This window comes from Protopterus annectens, chromosome 3.part0, assembly GCF_019279795.1.
Source record: "Protopterus annectens isolate FY-2018-M chromosome 3.part0, PAN1.0, whole genome shotgun sequence".
Taxonomy (NCBI): domain Eukaryota; kingdom Metazoa; phylum Chordata; order Ceratodontiformes; family Protopteridae; genus Protopterus; species Protopterus annectens.
Window position 1 is genome coordinate 29,721,888 of NC_056731.1, and position 15,172 is coordinate 29,737,059.

Genomic DNA, 15,172 nt, shown 5'->3' on the forward strand with positions numbered 1-15,172 from the left:
ATGGTTTTAAACATCTTTGTGTTAGAGGACCATGCAGCGCCATGTAAGGGAGCTTCATTAATGCAAACAAAATATGTACATGTTGCAGTAGGTTTACAAATCTGGTCCATTGTCTATGGCACAGTTTCAAACTTTATATTTAATTTTACATTTTATTTTCACTGAAATGGTTACCAATACACTTTTAAAAGATAGTTACCTTGTATCTTGCAGATCCACACAAAGTCATTCAGAGCACATTGCCTACACATCTCTTAATTAATTGTCTGTACCAGCAGGCGGTTTTCTTTAGCCAGAAGTACGTGTTAGTGGAAAAAAAACTAGATAATTTGCAAATGCAATAAAGGAATACATGTTTCATGTTTTCGTTATCTTTTTATATATGTTAAGTCATTTTACATAAAAGTATATATAGGTTAAACTTAAAATGCCAATCTAGGCATACAGATGTATAAAAAATGGGAAGTTATTACCTTTCAATTCTGTTTATAATATTATCAGTATAAAGTTATATCCCCCCAAATAGCCAAAGATCACACTCTATTAACTTTAATTTGTTTCATTCCAACACTTCTTATCTTCCTATAGTGTAGTCTGGATACATTGCAACTATGAAGGAGAGTACTTTCTCACCTTAATACCACTAGCATATTCAACAGTCACTTATAAATCTTCATTCCCCCCTCATATCTTATATTTAAAACACCTCAAACCATGTACTATACAGAATCACCTTATACTCAAAATAACATGCAATTTACATCAGGAAACTTTTATACAAATACTAATAAGAACAAAAACTATTTTACTTACAGTCACATCTTCATTCTATTTAGTGTCCTAAATAGTAACGGCATACAGTGGAGTTTAAGCATTATAGCTTTCCTACTAGTTTTACATAGTCAACATACTTCTAGACTTCTTTATCAACTTATTCATGCAAATGTCTAAACTAGATCTAGTTGGATTGATGCTTTTTAGTTCTCCCACTCATTCACTAAATTAACACTGTTGCTGGACATCTTCCTGGTCACCATGATCTCTCAACCCTAGTAGCGGTTTTGAATCAAAAGTCCTCCTGACACTCAAGCATTTTTCTTTGGAACTGTGAAAATGATTTTACTGGGAAATTCTTCCCCATGATTTAATATTGACAAAAGACTGAAAAGTAAAGTCCCTTTCAGCTTGCTGGCTCACTATTTGTTGACCAATTTATTTTTATTTCCTTCACAGCCTATTCTGTTTGCAAAAATTGGATTTGATCTTCCAGGAAAAATATTCTGAAAGCAGCTGGATATAGCAACTTGAATCTCGCACCTACCTCTCAACATTTCCTAAACTCCAGAATAACCTAACTTCTCTTTTGCCTGGTGTAGACTGAATACTCATTTTCTAGAAATACTTTGGTGTCCCTAATAATTTAATGCTTTTCCCTATAGACACGGTTTCGTCAGTAGCAGTTCTTTCTGCTGGTATGATTACATCTTTACTAATATATAGTTTGACTGCTTTCGGATGGGTAGATTTTGTGCATACATATGATGTTCTCTCGCAAGTAAAAATTCTTTCAGTAGAATATCAGTCCAGTTGCTTATTTGTACTTAGAAAAAAATAATATGTCTACTCCTTCCAGATTCTCTAGTACAGAAAAAAAAATAGTTTTTTCTTATATGCTCTGTCTTCTAACTCTATTTTTCAAATGTTTACTCCTTAGAAGATTTATATTCAGCCAGACATTCCTTCTTCTCAATCTCTAATTTCTGCAATTTTATCAACATATGTAAATGACTATTTAAAGCTTCTTTTCTTTTTCCTGTCTTTTACCTTTTTACTTTATATATTATTCCAGTGTCACACTCAGTTTAAACACATTTGAATGTATTTGATTTTTTTGTTTCCTCAAATTACTGGAAGTCATCTCTGGTATTAAAACTGCAACCTAAACTAGTTTTGCTGAACAGCTGCAAGTTTCTTCTTATCCAGCATTTTGTCTTAAATTCTTGTCTGCTGGCATCTAGGCAGTATAATTACCAACCAGTAACTGGACTGGTTTTACCAAACTTGATAGCTTATACTGACTCTAACAATTTCTTAGTTTTCAATTTGGGAGAGTTCTAATCAACACTTTGTTCAGTGAGACACCATCATCATGATCTCAAAACTCAAAGCATACACCTGGACAATAATTTTGTATTTAAAATCAAGGAATATATTACCTGTCCAAATGCTACTAAATTAAAACCTCCCTACCTTAATCAGACTTCAACCTTCAACATCCTAAATCCACAATTAGCATTCCTCCAAAACATCCCCTCTTTCTACTTCAGCACCATCAACTCCTCAGCTATAAAAATAAGAAAATGCCCAATCAACTCAAATTCCTCTTCTTGTACCTTGCACCCCAAATTCCTCATAATGGTAGTGCCTATAATACCAAACTCATCAGCTACATCTTAAGCTTTTCCATCACCACTGGTATATAGCTGCACCACAGTTCTGGTACACCATCAAAACACATCTCACCAAAACCACTTTTCCTATTCTTCAAGGGACTACAGAGCCATTACTTATCTCTGCCCCTAAGTACAAGATTAGTAAAGAAAACAAGACATTCACAAATTCAAGGATATAACTAATGTAGCTGCCTTTAAAACAGAATATTCACAGTTTTAACAAACAACTTTCAATCTGACCTTGGCTCCTTGTGTTTTTCAAGGGTTCATTCTTGGACCAGCACTCTCATTTTCTTAATGATCTGGCTTCCTACCTACCACAGGCTTATTTCCTCTAAAGGCAGGCACATTGTTGTGCATCCAAAGTGAATAACAGAAAGGCTTTCTTGATGTTTGAAATTTAGTTCAAGCTAATAAACCAGCAATAAACACAAACAAATAAGCGGGTAAAGCTTTCTGGAACTTTACAACAGCTAAAACTCACCCAAACCCTATAACATCATAATCCGTTCAACACATCAATTAGTTAAACCACAACCCACAAATACCACAGCTTATGAGTGAACCTGACTCTTTCCTTTAAATGTCATGTGGAGTTCAGCAGCAACATGGTTCTAAAACAGTAAAACGTGAAACCAAAGCCAAAAACCAACAATGAAAACTGTAAGCAATGGTACTGATGGTCAATAAAGACTGGAAAGTGTAAAACTTAGCGTATTAAAAGTTTTATTCACCGCTTTCGTCTCACCAGGACTTCATCAGAAAAAACAGTAAAACCACTCAACAGAGTAACTTAAATATATCTCATACTGCCTATAATTAATCAATCAACCAATAAAAAAGTTAAAAAGACATACACAATTTAAAAATGCACTTGTGTCACAAAAAGAAAAAGAAACAAATTTTTCAAAATACCATAAACAGTTAGCTTGTAAATAACAAAATTATATAAACAAGCAAGCACAAATAATCAAGCTTTCCTAATAGTTAATTTCCTATGTTTCAAACAACATTTAATGTTTATGGCATCATTTAATCCTGGCTTTTTATCAGCCCCCAGTTTAATCTGCCAGGACGTTTCTCTCTGCTCCACAAAATTCTTAAAATCCCCTCCCCTGGGGTCAACTTGAACAACTTCCAAAATAGAAAATAAAAATGTTTGCATTTGTTGCATTCCTCAGAATGTTTGTATAAGGCATTGTTTACATCCTTAGTTTGAATACTGTACATGTGTTCTCTAATCCTTTCCATTACAGTCCGAGTGGTCATCCCTACATAAAATGCCTCACATCCGCTACAAAGTCCAATGTATACTACTCCCCTGGCCCTACAAGTTAAATAACCAGGTACCTTGATGGTGTATTTTAAATGAGGCAAACGCACAAAGGGTCCCCTCTAAGATGAACCTACAAAAACTACAATGGCCACATTTAAACATCCCCATTTGGTGAAAAACAATTGTTGGAACTCTTGTTGTGGAACTTCTTTCTAAAACGTTCTTGAGACTGTTGGTATTCCTATAAACGAAATTAGGTCTAGTTCCCAAAACTTTAGTTAGCTCACTGTTTTTCTCGACAATCTTCCAATTTCTCTGAATGATCTCTCTTATGTCCCCACTGTCCACAGTGATGTCCAAATTACAGACAGTGCTTGTTTTTAACAACCTAGTCTCCTTCGTATTATTAATAAGTGGGTGTTTCAAAATAGGTGGATAAAATTTTTCTCTTTTTACCAAAATATCTCTTTGCAAAGAATTAAGATACCTTTGATCGTAACCCCTATCCAGGAACATAGAAGTGATCTTGTGGAATTCATTCTTTAATCCAAACCACGAGGTAGTCATACGGCAAGCTCATATGTATTGCCCCTTAGGGATATTATTTTTAATAAAATAAGGATGGCTGCTTTTAAAGTGCAGATACCCATTGATAAAGGTATCCTTTCTATAGATCTTACTTTCAAATTGCCCATCTGACTCATTCCATTAAATGCTTACATCAAGAAAATTAACTTTGCTTCCACTGTCACTTTTGACAAACTGCAAATATCCAGACTTGATATTTAAGTCACTAAGGAACTTTTCACTAGTGTCACAGTCCCCTTCTATGACAAAAATCAGGTCATCTACAAACCTGGCATAAAAAAGTATGTTGTAAGTCGATTTCAAACTTGAAAGATTGGATTCTCACCAAGCCATCACTATGTTAGCATATGATGGTGTGGCTAGGAACCCATCGCCACATCCTTACATTGTTTAAAAAAAATGCCCGTCAAAAGTAAAATAATTATGCTCCAAAATAATCTCTAATAAACTACAAACTAAATTAATTTGACCTTGGTCCAAATTAGAACCTGAAGTAAGAAACTCTCTTACTGCCTACACCCCCTGCTGATGAGGAATGCAGGTGAACAATGCCACAACATCAGTTGTCAGTAAAAAATGTTTGTCCTTATTGTAAGAAAAGTTGGAGACAAAATTCCTGAATTTATCTAACAGATCCCAAGAATCCTTTAAATATGAGGACAGTCTTTGTACTACTAGATTCAAAAAAGAATCAGTTACTAAGTCCAAACCCTCGTTAACTGAATGAGGGGCAGATGCAATCAGTCTGAAAGTAGGGTCGGTCATACACTTATGAATTTTGGGAATACCAAATAGTATGCCAACCCTCGGTTTCTCTACTAGACAAAAGCTGTACATTTTCACATCAATAACCTGGTTCATAAGTGCTTTGTATAAAAATACATTAATGTACTGAAAACTCGTGTGTATGTCCCTGATATTAACCTCAGCATATTCATCGAGGTTATTAAGTAGCTTAAACATAGATATCTCATATTGTTCTACTGTCATTACAGCAACATTACCCCCCTTGTCGCCCTTCATGTATCTTAAATCTTTCCTGGAAATCAGCTCTGTTAGAGCTTGATGCTCAGAACTAGTTAAATTATCATACCATTTTTTCTTTTTTATACCTCTATCTAAATGACTACCAATATCCTGTGTACAATCTTCTTCAAAAACTTTTAAAGTCTGATTGAGTGCTGGGGTGTAACAAGAGGGTTTGTGCAAACAGTTTTGGTCACATTTGATTTGTTTTAACAAATAATTCAAATTTAATTTACGAACATATTGCTTTAAATCAATAATTGTTCGAGAATAGTCTGCTCTTTTTGTAGGTACAAAATTGAAGCCGTAATCCAAGAGTTTCAACTGAGAATCACTCAAAGTAACCCCAGACAAGTTAATAATATTAAACTGGCCTTCAAAATGCCTTACTGTTCGTTGTTGGAGGACTCTGATGCTATCGGACCTCTCGTTTTCGCACTTTGTGTCCTTAATGCTCTGTTTTCCCTTTTGGGTAAAAAAAGCTGGAGTTTTTGAACTCGCTCCTGCAGCGCTCACATTTGAAGAGGCCGTGTTACCAGCCGCTTCTTTGCCGACAGAAGCTGCTCCTACCTCCGTCTCACTCTTGTCACCAGAAGGAACAGAGGTCTGCTTCTCTGCCCTATGAAACCTCATGGCCAAATTCAAGGGTTGTAATTGGTCAACTGGTCCTTTTGCCCACCAAGGTCTGTTTGAAGCTTGCCTGCAGAACCCTGTAGACTTCTTATAGCTCCCAATATTATTGTTACTGGTTACAAAATGTTTTTCACTTTTGTTCTTAAATTCTGGAACAAAGTTAACATAGGCAGTACCATTCTCATATGCATCAACATATCTTAATAATTTATGATGTTTTCGTTCGATAACATCATTCTCATGTACTTCGAGTTCTTTTAGAAGCTGATCATACAAGTTTTCGAGTCAAAATCCCTTGCCAAACAACCAAGTTCTTCATCAAGTTTTATAATGTTCTGTTTTAGTAAAGACATTTTCCTTTTATTATTGTCAGTTAGTAGTTTTAGTAGTTGTAAGCCTGCATTGTTAAAAAAACTAGTTAGTTCTTCAAAAAAAGAATATGAGACAGAAGTACCATTAGGGCATCTGAAAAACCTTAAGCCTTTTGGTACTATTTCCAGTTCTATACATCTCTGAAAGTACCGGATCTCCAGATCCATAGATCGATATTTTTTCAATAATCTACACAAAGTTTCACTTTTATTATTGAACGCATCTGTCCTTGCTTTGATGACTTTATAATCAGCCTTTTAAAAAACGATCATACCTGTTGTCCAAAACGGACCGAATGTCGTTGCATTGTGCAGGTCTAGTATTGGCCCCAGAAGACAGACCATTCTCACTAGACTCACTTGGTACATTTAAATCAATGACAGTCATTCGTTCATCATCAGAAATAGATGCCGTTTCCACTGCTACATTCTCCCTTGAAACCGGTATTTTTAAAGTCTTAAAACTTTTAATATGCTAAGTTTTACACTTTCCAGTCTTTATTGACCATCAGTACCATTGCTTACAGTTTTCATGGTTCTGAAACAGTTAAAAGCCTGCTAAAGGAGAGCTAACTTTCTTACCTATGTTTCTAGAACACTACAAATGAATGTATTATTCCCTAAACTAGAAATTGTCCTTTGCATGGCTGCTATAAATTCCAGGCAAAACACCAGCACACTCCAAGCAACAGTAAACAAAATGCATACCTTCATATCCCTGCCTGAAGATAAAAGCACCACTGTCTTTCCATGAAAATTGCTAAGTGGCTGCCTATCACTGCACAGGCCACACAATTATTGCACCGCAGCATGTAAACCATCAGTAAGAATCTGCAACCATCCTCTGAGATCCTGCAACAATGACACCATGACACTCTGTCCCCAAATAGGCAAAACTGTGTACTTTCTATTGGTGAGAAGAGTTTTACTGACATAATCTCATTTAACTGGAGCCTAATGCCAGGGGATATAAGGAATGACTTAAAAAACAAACATTTCAGAAGCATGTTAAAAATCCACCTTGCCAGCAACCTTGAATACCAATATTTGAAAGATAATGAATTGAGATATTTATTTATTGTAATTCTATACAGAAATATTTTCCATAGCCTTATATTAGTCTTTTTAATCTGTTCAACATTAATCAGTTTTTTAGCATCAGCTATACACAACTCTTTTTTTTAGCAAATAACACATCTACCACTGCTAAAATGTTTCCCAAAGAGTCCTGGAAGCCTCAAAACCTCAATCCCCTACCTCCTTCCGCCACAGAATTAAAGTATTGCCCTTCATTTTTCATCTGTAATTATACATGCATCTGCAGCTTTATGCACTACTTTCGTTCCTGGATTTTGGATGAATTAAATGAAAGATGTTGTTCTTTTGGACTGCACAGTAGTGTAGAGGTAAGCACTGCTGACACAAAACTCTTGATTGTCCAGGTAAAGAGCCTTCTGTTTTTAGTCTGAATATCCTCCTAGTGTATAAGCAGGTTTTAACTAGATGCTCTTATTTCCTTCCAAATGCTAGTGAACGGGCAGCACTATAAACTTAATAAATCCAAAAGGTGTACATAAATTTGGAGTACCAAACAGCTTTAATCCTGGTACCTTGGCATTTCGTCTTCAAGGGTTATCAATATATCAGATTCTAAAACTTAAATATACTAAACAATTAAACAATTGTGTTTCACAATTTTTCTATACATCCCACTTTTAAAGTGACCAGTGAACATTATACATAAACACATCCCTTAGTCATGAAAAACTATTACATTTCCCATAGAACTTCAGCAGCAGCAAAATTACAGAAACAAAATTACAATGAATTCTGCAGCAACGTCATAAAAATAAATTCAACCAAGCTTACATAACAAAATACAACAACTCCTTCCCATAATGTGTGTATGTACTCATATGAAATACACACACAACACACACACACACACACACATATATATATATATATATATATATATATATATATATATGGACATATTATCAATTAAATTTCTTCAAAAATGTAACACTTCCTGATTTAATCCATGTGGGATCAAGGTTCCAAAATTAAAAATGAAAGTAGTATCCAGCTGATTTAACTTATTAGCAAATAGAGTACCACTACCACAGTTACCTAAAAGAATTGTTGAACTACCTAATTTCCAATCAGACCCAGAATAGTTCATTAGGGTCTTTTCCTTGTAGGAGATGCAGTGTGTGAGCCATAGAATCAGAAATTCATCTAATACTATGATCAACTGGCACAGATTTATTTCTCAAGCAAGGTTTAACTGCCAATCATGTGGTGTTATATACATTCTGGGTTGTGGGTGTGATGAGGTTAGGTAGTATATAGGTCAGACCTAAAGAAAAGTTAAGATTAGAATTTTGGAACATTTGGGAAATATTAGAAAGGATAATATAGGTGTCAGTCCAGTGGCAGAACATTTTATTGAAGCCCATTCGGGAAATTTTGATTCCTTGTTTTTTAGTGTATCAGCCCAACCATCTGGCAACTGTGGTAGTGGTACTCCATTTGCTTTTCATATAAGTACATACATACATTATGAGAGGATGTTGTATTTTTTATGTAAATTTTGTTGAATCTTTTTCTGATGATGCTGTTGCTGTAGAATTCATGGCAATTTTGTTGTTGTAATTTTGCTGCTGCTGAAGTTCTATGGAAAATGTAGTAGTTTTTCATGACTAAGGAATGTGTTTATGTAAAATGTGCACTGGTCACTTTAAAAGTGGGATGTATACACAAATTTTGAAACACAATTGTTTAATTGTTTAGTATATTTAAGCTTTAGAATCTGATATGTTGATATCCCTTGAAGGCGAAATGCCGAGGTACCAGGATTAAAGCTGTATGGTACTCCAAGTCTGTGTATGCCTTTTGGATTTATTAGGTTTTTGTGTTTTTTCTTTGGTTTTGATAAGCACTATAAACTTCCCTTAGATATATGTGCAGTATGAGAATAAGTGTATACCCTTTGCTTGCCTGGATAGGCTATGGCTGCACTGTGACCTTAAACAGGATAAAGAAAGTACTAGAGAATGAAATAATTAGGAAGAAATGTTATTCCTCTGTGAAACTGGAGTAGATTCTTCTCAATTTCCTCATTTTTTATGAAATTTGAACTTTTTTTGTTAACATATATGAAGCCTGAAAATATTTCTAAATCACAATTCCTAAAGACAGTTAACTGCAGCATAAAAAAAGTGGGTAAAAACAATGAAAGAACAGAACAGTATTATTCTTTAGTTCATTATCCATAATGTTATACATAAGTATAAATACTTACCATGGGCAGACAAGCTCCCAAATACCATTGTAGCATTTTTACGTATAGTTTTGTCATTATGTGATATCAGCTTTGACAGTGGTTCGACAGCTCCAAGCCCCAAAAGGCTTGCTTTGTTTTCATCCCCTAAAATGAAAATTAATTTTAGCACATTTGATTACATATCATAATGCATCAAAAGTTTAATAACTTGAGTCAGTAGACTTTCTTTTTTGAATTAGTTCCAACACAACAAAAACATACAATGTTGACTGACTATAACAAATCATTTGCCCCCCTCCCCAAGAATCTCCATATTATTCTTGATTTGTCTCTAGCAACTTTTCCTTCTTTTCTTGTTTATTTGTTATAATTTTCAGCAGTCTGCCTCAGGCATTGCTGTAATCCCACATCATGTTGCTTTGCTTTTAAAATGCTTACTAGAAAGCATTTTCTAGGTTCCTACCATGGGAAAATAATATTTCCACATATATTCTGATGCATGTTATACAATTAAAAAAAAAGTGTTTCATCTGTAACACATTTTTGTGATAAATGGTGATAAAATAAAATTGTGGAAGGAGAAATAATTATCATAAAAGAAGATAACAGACTTATGTCCTGTTCTTTTTTTTCTACATGTACATGAGTAGGGTCCACGCCACTGGGCATTCAGTTGGAGAGAAAGACCCTTCCGTGATTCAGAACAACAGTCTTCAGATTATTAATAATACTCCTGATTTGTCTGGCATTACAAAAACTGCATTTGGACATCTTTACAAAGTCCTCCTGTTTTTTCAGTCACTAACAGTCTAAATCAGAAAATACAGATGGCCCCTCTTTCAGGATAATGCAATGAATATAAAGAAAACCAGGCTCAAGAAGTCTATACCTTATCATATTTCCCAGGTCCTATATACTAGTCAAAATGTCATAACAAGCTTTTCTACTACAGGCATCATCACTTCACACAGTTGCTACAGTTTATACCTTGTCTGCACAGAGCACTATAGCGCTTATGCTTTAGTAAAAAAAAAAAATCTGCTTTTTAAACTGTAGCAAACTGCTTGCTATAAATGTAGCAAACAGTTGCTACAGTTTATACCCTGCCTGTATGAAGAGCTGCAATGTTTAAGTGTTAGTTAAAACAAAAAAGATTTTTTTTTTTTACCTGTTAAAGTACAACAAACTGCTTGCTACAATGTACCAAGCAGTTGGTACAGTTTAGGCCACACATGGAGCACTACAGTGCTGAAGTTTGACCGCAAAGACAATACAGACTTAGCCGATATTGCATTAACAACAGATCAGAATTGCTAGTTGTGCCCCCCCCCCAACACTTTGCTCTCAGGGCACTTGCCCCTCAAACACCACCCTAGCTACACTACTGCTTTTACCTTAATAGCTGACAAATAGCCAATCAACTTTCCTGAAGGAGTTTTATCTAGTTAGTATCTGAGTTGTCTGTGAACATCATGAGTATGAAGAAGTGTTTCTTCCTTGTTTTGGGGGTCAAGAAAAAGACAGGGAGATTACTAGATTGGCTCAAGCTAAACTCTGAGACCATTTTAGGCATAAAAGAAGGTTTTGTTCTTAAAGCAAAACTTTTCTTGTGGAAAATTAGATAGGGCTGACTCACCATTAAGAGTTTCTAATTTAGATATTCTCCAAACAGAAGTCAGAGCAATGAGTCAAATAGTTTTCCATGTTAAGAACTTCAAATCACCCTTATTTCAATATACCTATGCCTTCCAATGGTGGGATCTATGCAGGGTGAATCAAAATCTGCAGAAATAATTAACTGAGCTAAGTCATGCTGTGTGTATGAACAAAAGTGTATGCATCTGTATGGCACTGTGTAAGTCTATATGTTTGTAAGCATTCAGACAGTGTTTTGTGTGTGTGTGTGTGTGTGTGTGTGTGTGTGTGTGTGTGTGTGTGTGTGTGTGTGTGTGTGTGTGTGTGTGTGTGTGTGTGTGTGTGTGTGTGTGTGTCCTGGGATGGGGGGGGCAGAGTTTTTGTATGTGCCTCTTGGTATATGCACTACAAGGAGGTAGGTAATCTGTTGTGCACTGTTCCAGCTGCACAGTGGAACAATCCACAATCATGCAAATTCCCAGGTAATGAGATGTTGCCCTTAAGGGAAATTGGATGTCTATGAATTGGAATGGAGCATTTCAGTGCAAATCGTCTGCACTATTTTTATGAGTTTGTTGAGATTCAGAAGGCCTGATAGAGGCTTACAGCTTTTCTAATTTTCTCAGAACTAGACAAACACTTGAGTAAAATCCTGTTCTGATTTCTGCCTCTGGAACTTGTTGCACCACTTACATAACTAGTAAATTCTGAGCTATAAAAAATGCTTAAGTCCACCTATTCTATTGGTGTAAAAAGGATGAGCCCTGAGACTGCAGTGTTGTATAACTCTATGAAGTCATCTAAGTGAGGAACAAACTTCATAAGTTGCTGCTTCCAGACAACCTCCTTATGCACACCATTAGCTGTCAGTTTAAACCTTGCCATCTAGCTAACAGCTGTGAGAATTTTCCCATGCTCCATACTGCAGTACCCTTACGAGCAGAGTTTCCAAACTGAACACAGAATTTTAAAGACAAACTGCACATTTCCTAGTCAACATGTTACAATTTCTCTCCTCCCAGAACAAAGAGGGGTTTTGGACTCATAGTGAAGGGTAGTATACCCTGTGCAACCGATCAGCATTTCTTGTGACTATATTGGGACTATTAGTCATTGTATATTGAAAGGATTGAAGGGATAATGTCCACTGGCAAAAATTGTATTGCCATCAGTTTGCCTACTTAACCATTGCAAAGAATGACCTGTTACCAAATTGAAGTACTGCCTAATAAATAGCATTTTAAGGTATAAATGGCCCACTTACAGCTAAATACTCTCTTTCTGTAGCAAAATATCTCCTCTCCATCTCACTCAACTTTCTGCTTATATAACATACAGATGCTCCTCACCTTTAGTGTCTAGGAATAGAAATGCCCCCCAATCCTACCTCCAATGCATCTGTATACTTGGTAAATGTTTTAATGAAATTAGGAATCACTAATCAGGTTCAGAACATACGATAATTTTTAATCCATTCAATGCTCTATTTGCTTTACGAGACCACTGCACCTTGACAGGAGCTCTCCCTCTTGTGATTTCTGTCAAAGGATGGGCAATACTCATAAAATTAGGCACAACCATTCTATAATACCCAGCTAGTTCAAGGAAAGCTTTCACCTGTCTTTTAATGGAGGTTACAGCTATATTTATGGCCAATTTTTCTTTCTAATCATGGTCTTAAAATACTTGGCATTCACCATTCCCAATTTAGATTCCTTAGCACTCACAGTCAAGCCTGTCTGTCTTATATATTTGACCACAGTTTATATTTTTGGGAAGTGAGACTCCATTGAGGTCCTTTGAATGAATAACCATGCCCTTTAGGTATATATCAATACAGAGTGTGTACGGCTTTAGTATTTTAGCCACCAGTCACTGAAGGATGGCTGGAACTCCATGTAGGCCAAATGCTAAAACTATATACTGAAAAAGATCATCAGGGATAACAATATATTTTTTTTTTGTTAGAGGGGTTAAGCCAGTATCTTATTATAATAAAAAACACTTTCCGCATTGAGGGTACGTTTATAAGATTTGATGAAGCTTTAAATGGATGGTTAGCCCCTCCATCTAATCCATTTGAGGGGTTAAAAGTCAATGGTAGCATCCCTGTGGTAGCCCCCAATTATCATAATATGTTTCTGCAACTCGAGAAAGATTTGTTGAAACTGAAACGACTGCAGTGGGACAATGTTTACTTTGATAGTTGTTTAAAAACCCAGAGGGTGCCCAAGGGGTTGAAAGTTTCGATTATGCCAGCAGGGACTGATTTTCCTCCTGACTTTTTGAACAAGTGGGTAGCCCTCAATCAGAACACTGGGTTGCAATATGTTGAGATGCTGGTTGACTTTAATAAAAGAAAAATGGAAAATCTAAATAAAAATATTAGATCTTTTTACTTTAAACTAAAAGATTTTTTAACCTCTGAAACTTTTGAAGCTAAGTTATCCCTTATTCAAAATGAGCTCAATAAAGAAAATGAGCTTTTAAAAAAACATAAGACCAACAAATTTCTAAGGGATCAAGCCGATTATGAGGCAGGCGAAGAAAAAGACCAATGGGAAAGAGAAGGGGTGGTGACTTCGCAGGTAGTGACATCAGCTACGATGAGTAGAGCGGAGAAGGAGATAGTGCAAGGAGATGAAAATGGCCTTAGAAAATCTAAAAGGCTTGCTGTTAGAAATGACAGTTTAAGCAATTCGAATGTGGTCGCCCTTGGCAGTAGTAATTCGAATGAGAGGAATGAAGCTGAAAATCCAAACAAGGGTTTTCAGTGGGACACGAGGAGTCAGCTGGTGAGGGTTTACCAACAAAACGGCAAACAGAACAGAACTTGGGCACAAGTAGCTTCTGTACCGCACAAGAATTATCAACAGAAGACCAATGGAAGGAAGTAGTACACCAAGCGACAATAGACACAGGTATTTTCGATGCTGCCTTTGTTATTGTAAATTTATCTAGTTTGCCATTAAATGATGAAATGTGTCATGTTTTATAGAAAGGATGGAACTTTGTGCCTTCTAAGAGGGCGGACAAGTGCAATACAATCAATGCACTGAGAGACTATGTCAGAAAACTTCATTTTAAACTGTTATTTCCTAATGCTCCTTATAAAAATACAAGTTTTTCTAAACCTAGTGTTTACAATCCAACCTTAAAAAAGGAGTTGGAACTTTTTTAATGTTATGTGAAGAACAGATTATTGAGGTACTTGAAAGTAAATCTGAATTCAAGTATTTTAATTTAAATGTGATGCAAAAAACATTGCTCAATGATTTACTGAATAATGCTAACATTTTAGCTACTAAAGCAGATAAAGGTGGCACACTGGTGATTTTAGATAGAAAATATGTGTACAAAATGGAAGAAATATTAGCTGATGTGAGTTTTTATAAGGTAATCATGTTTAGTGAATTTTAAAAAGTCTATGCATTTATTGACAGTTAAACTGAAGAATGGTTCATGGCAGGACGTATTACTGATCAAATAAGGCTTTTTCTTATTACAATGGCTCCCAGAATAAGCAGATTATTCGGGTTACCTAAAATACATAAGGACCTGAATGATCTGCCAATGCAGCCAATAGTAGCAAGTAATGGAAGTAAGACTGAGGCCATGGCGATATTTGTGAATAAATTTTTGCAACAAAAAGTTACTGAAAGTACGTCTTATATAAAAGATTCATTTGATTTCAAAAATAAGATTAGGAATATTAAGGTGAATAGTGAAGACTATCTGGTTACGCTTGATGTTAAATTATTATATACGGTCATCCCAAATGATAAGGGAATGGAAATGGTTAGATCTGAACTAATCAGATCGAAAAAATTCTCTCCTGAGATGGTGAGTTTATTAATGGAAATGTTAGATTAATTCTGAGTTTCAACTTCTTTGAATTTAA

At 35.5% G+C, this 15,172-nt stretch overlaps 1 protein-coding gene across 1 annotated transcript in view; it reads right to left on the reverse strand.

The window, feature by feature from the left end:
* ARMC3 (armadillo repeat containing 3) overlaps positions 1-15,172 on the reverse strand; it is a 926,167-nt gene that overhangs the window by 706,133 nt on the left and 204,862 nt on the right. The window contains exon 4 of the mRNA XM_044064561.1: positions 9,655-9,780. Coding sequence (XP_043920496.1) covers positions 9,655-9,780 — 126 coding nt within the window. The remainder of the gene's footprint in view (positions 1-9,654; positions 9,781-15,172) is intronic.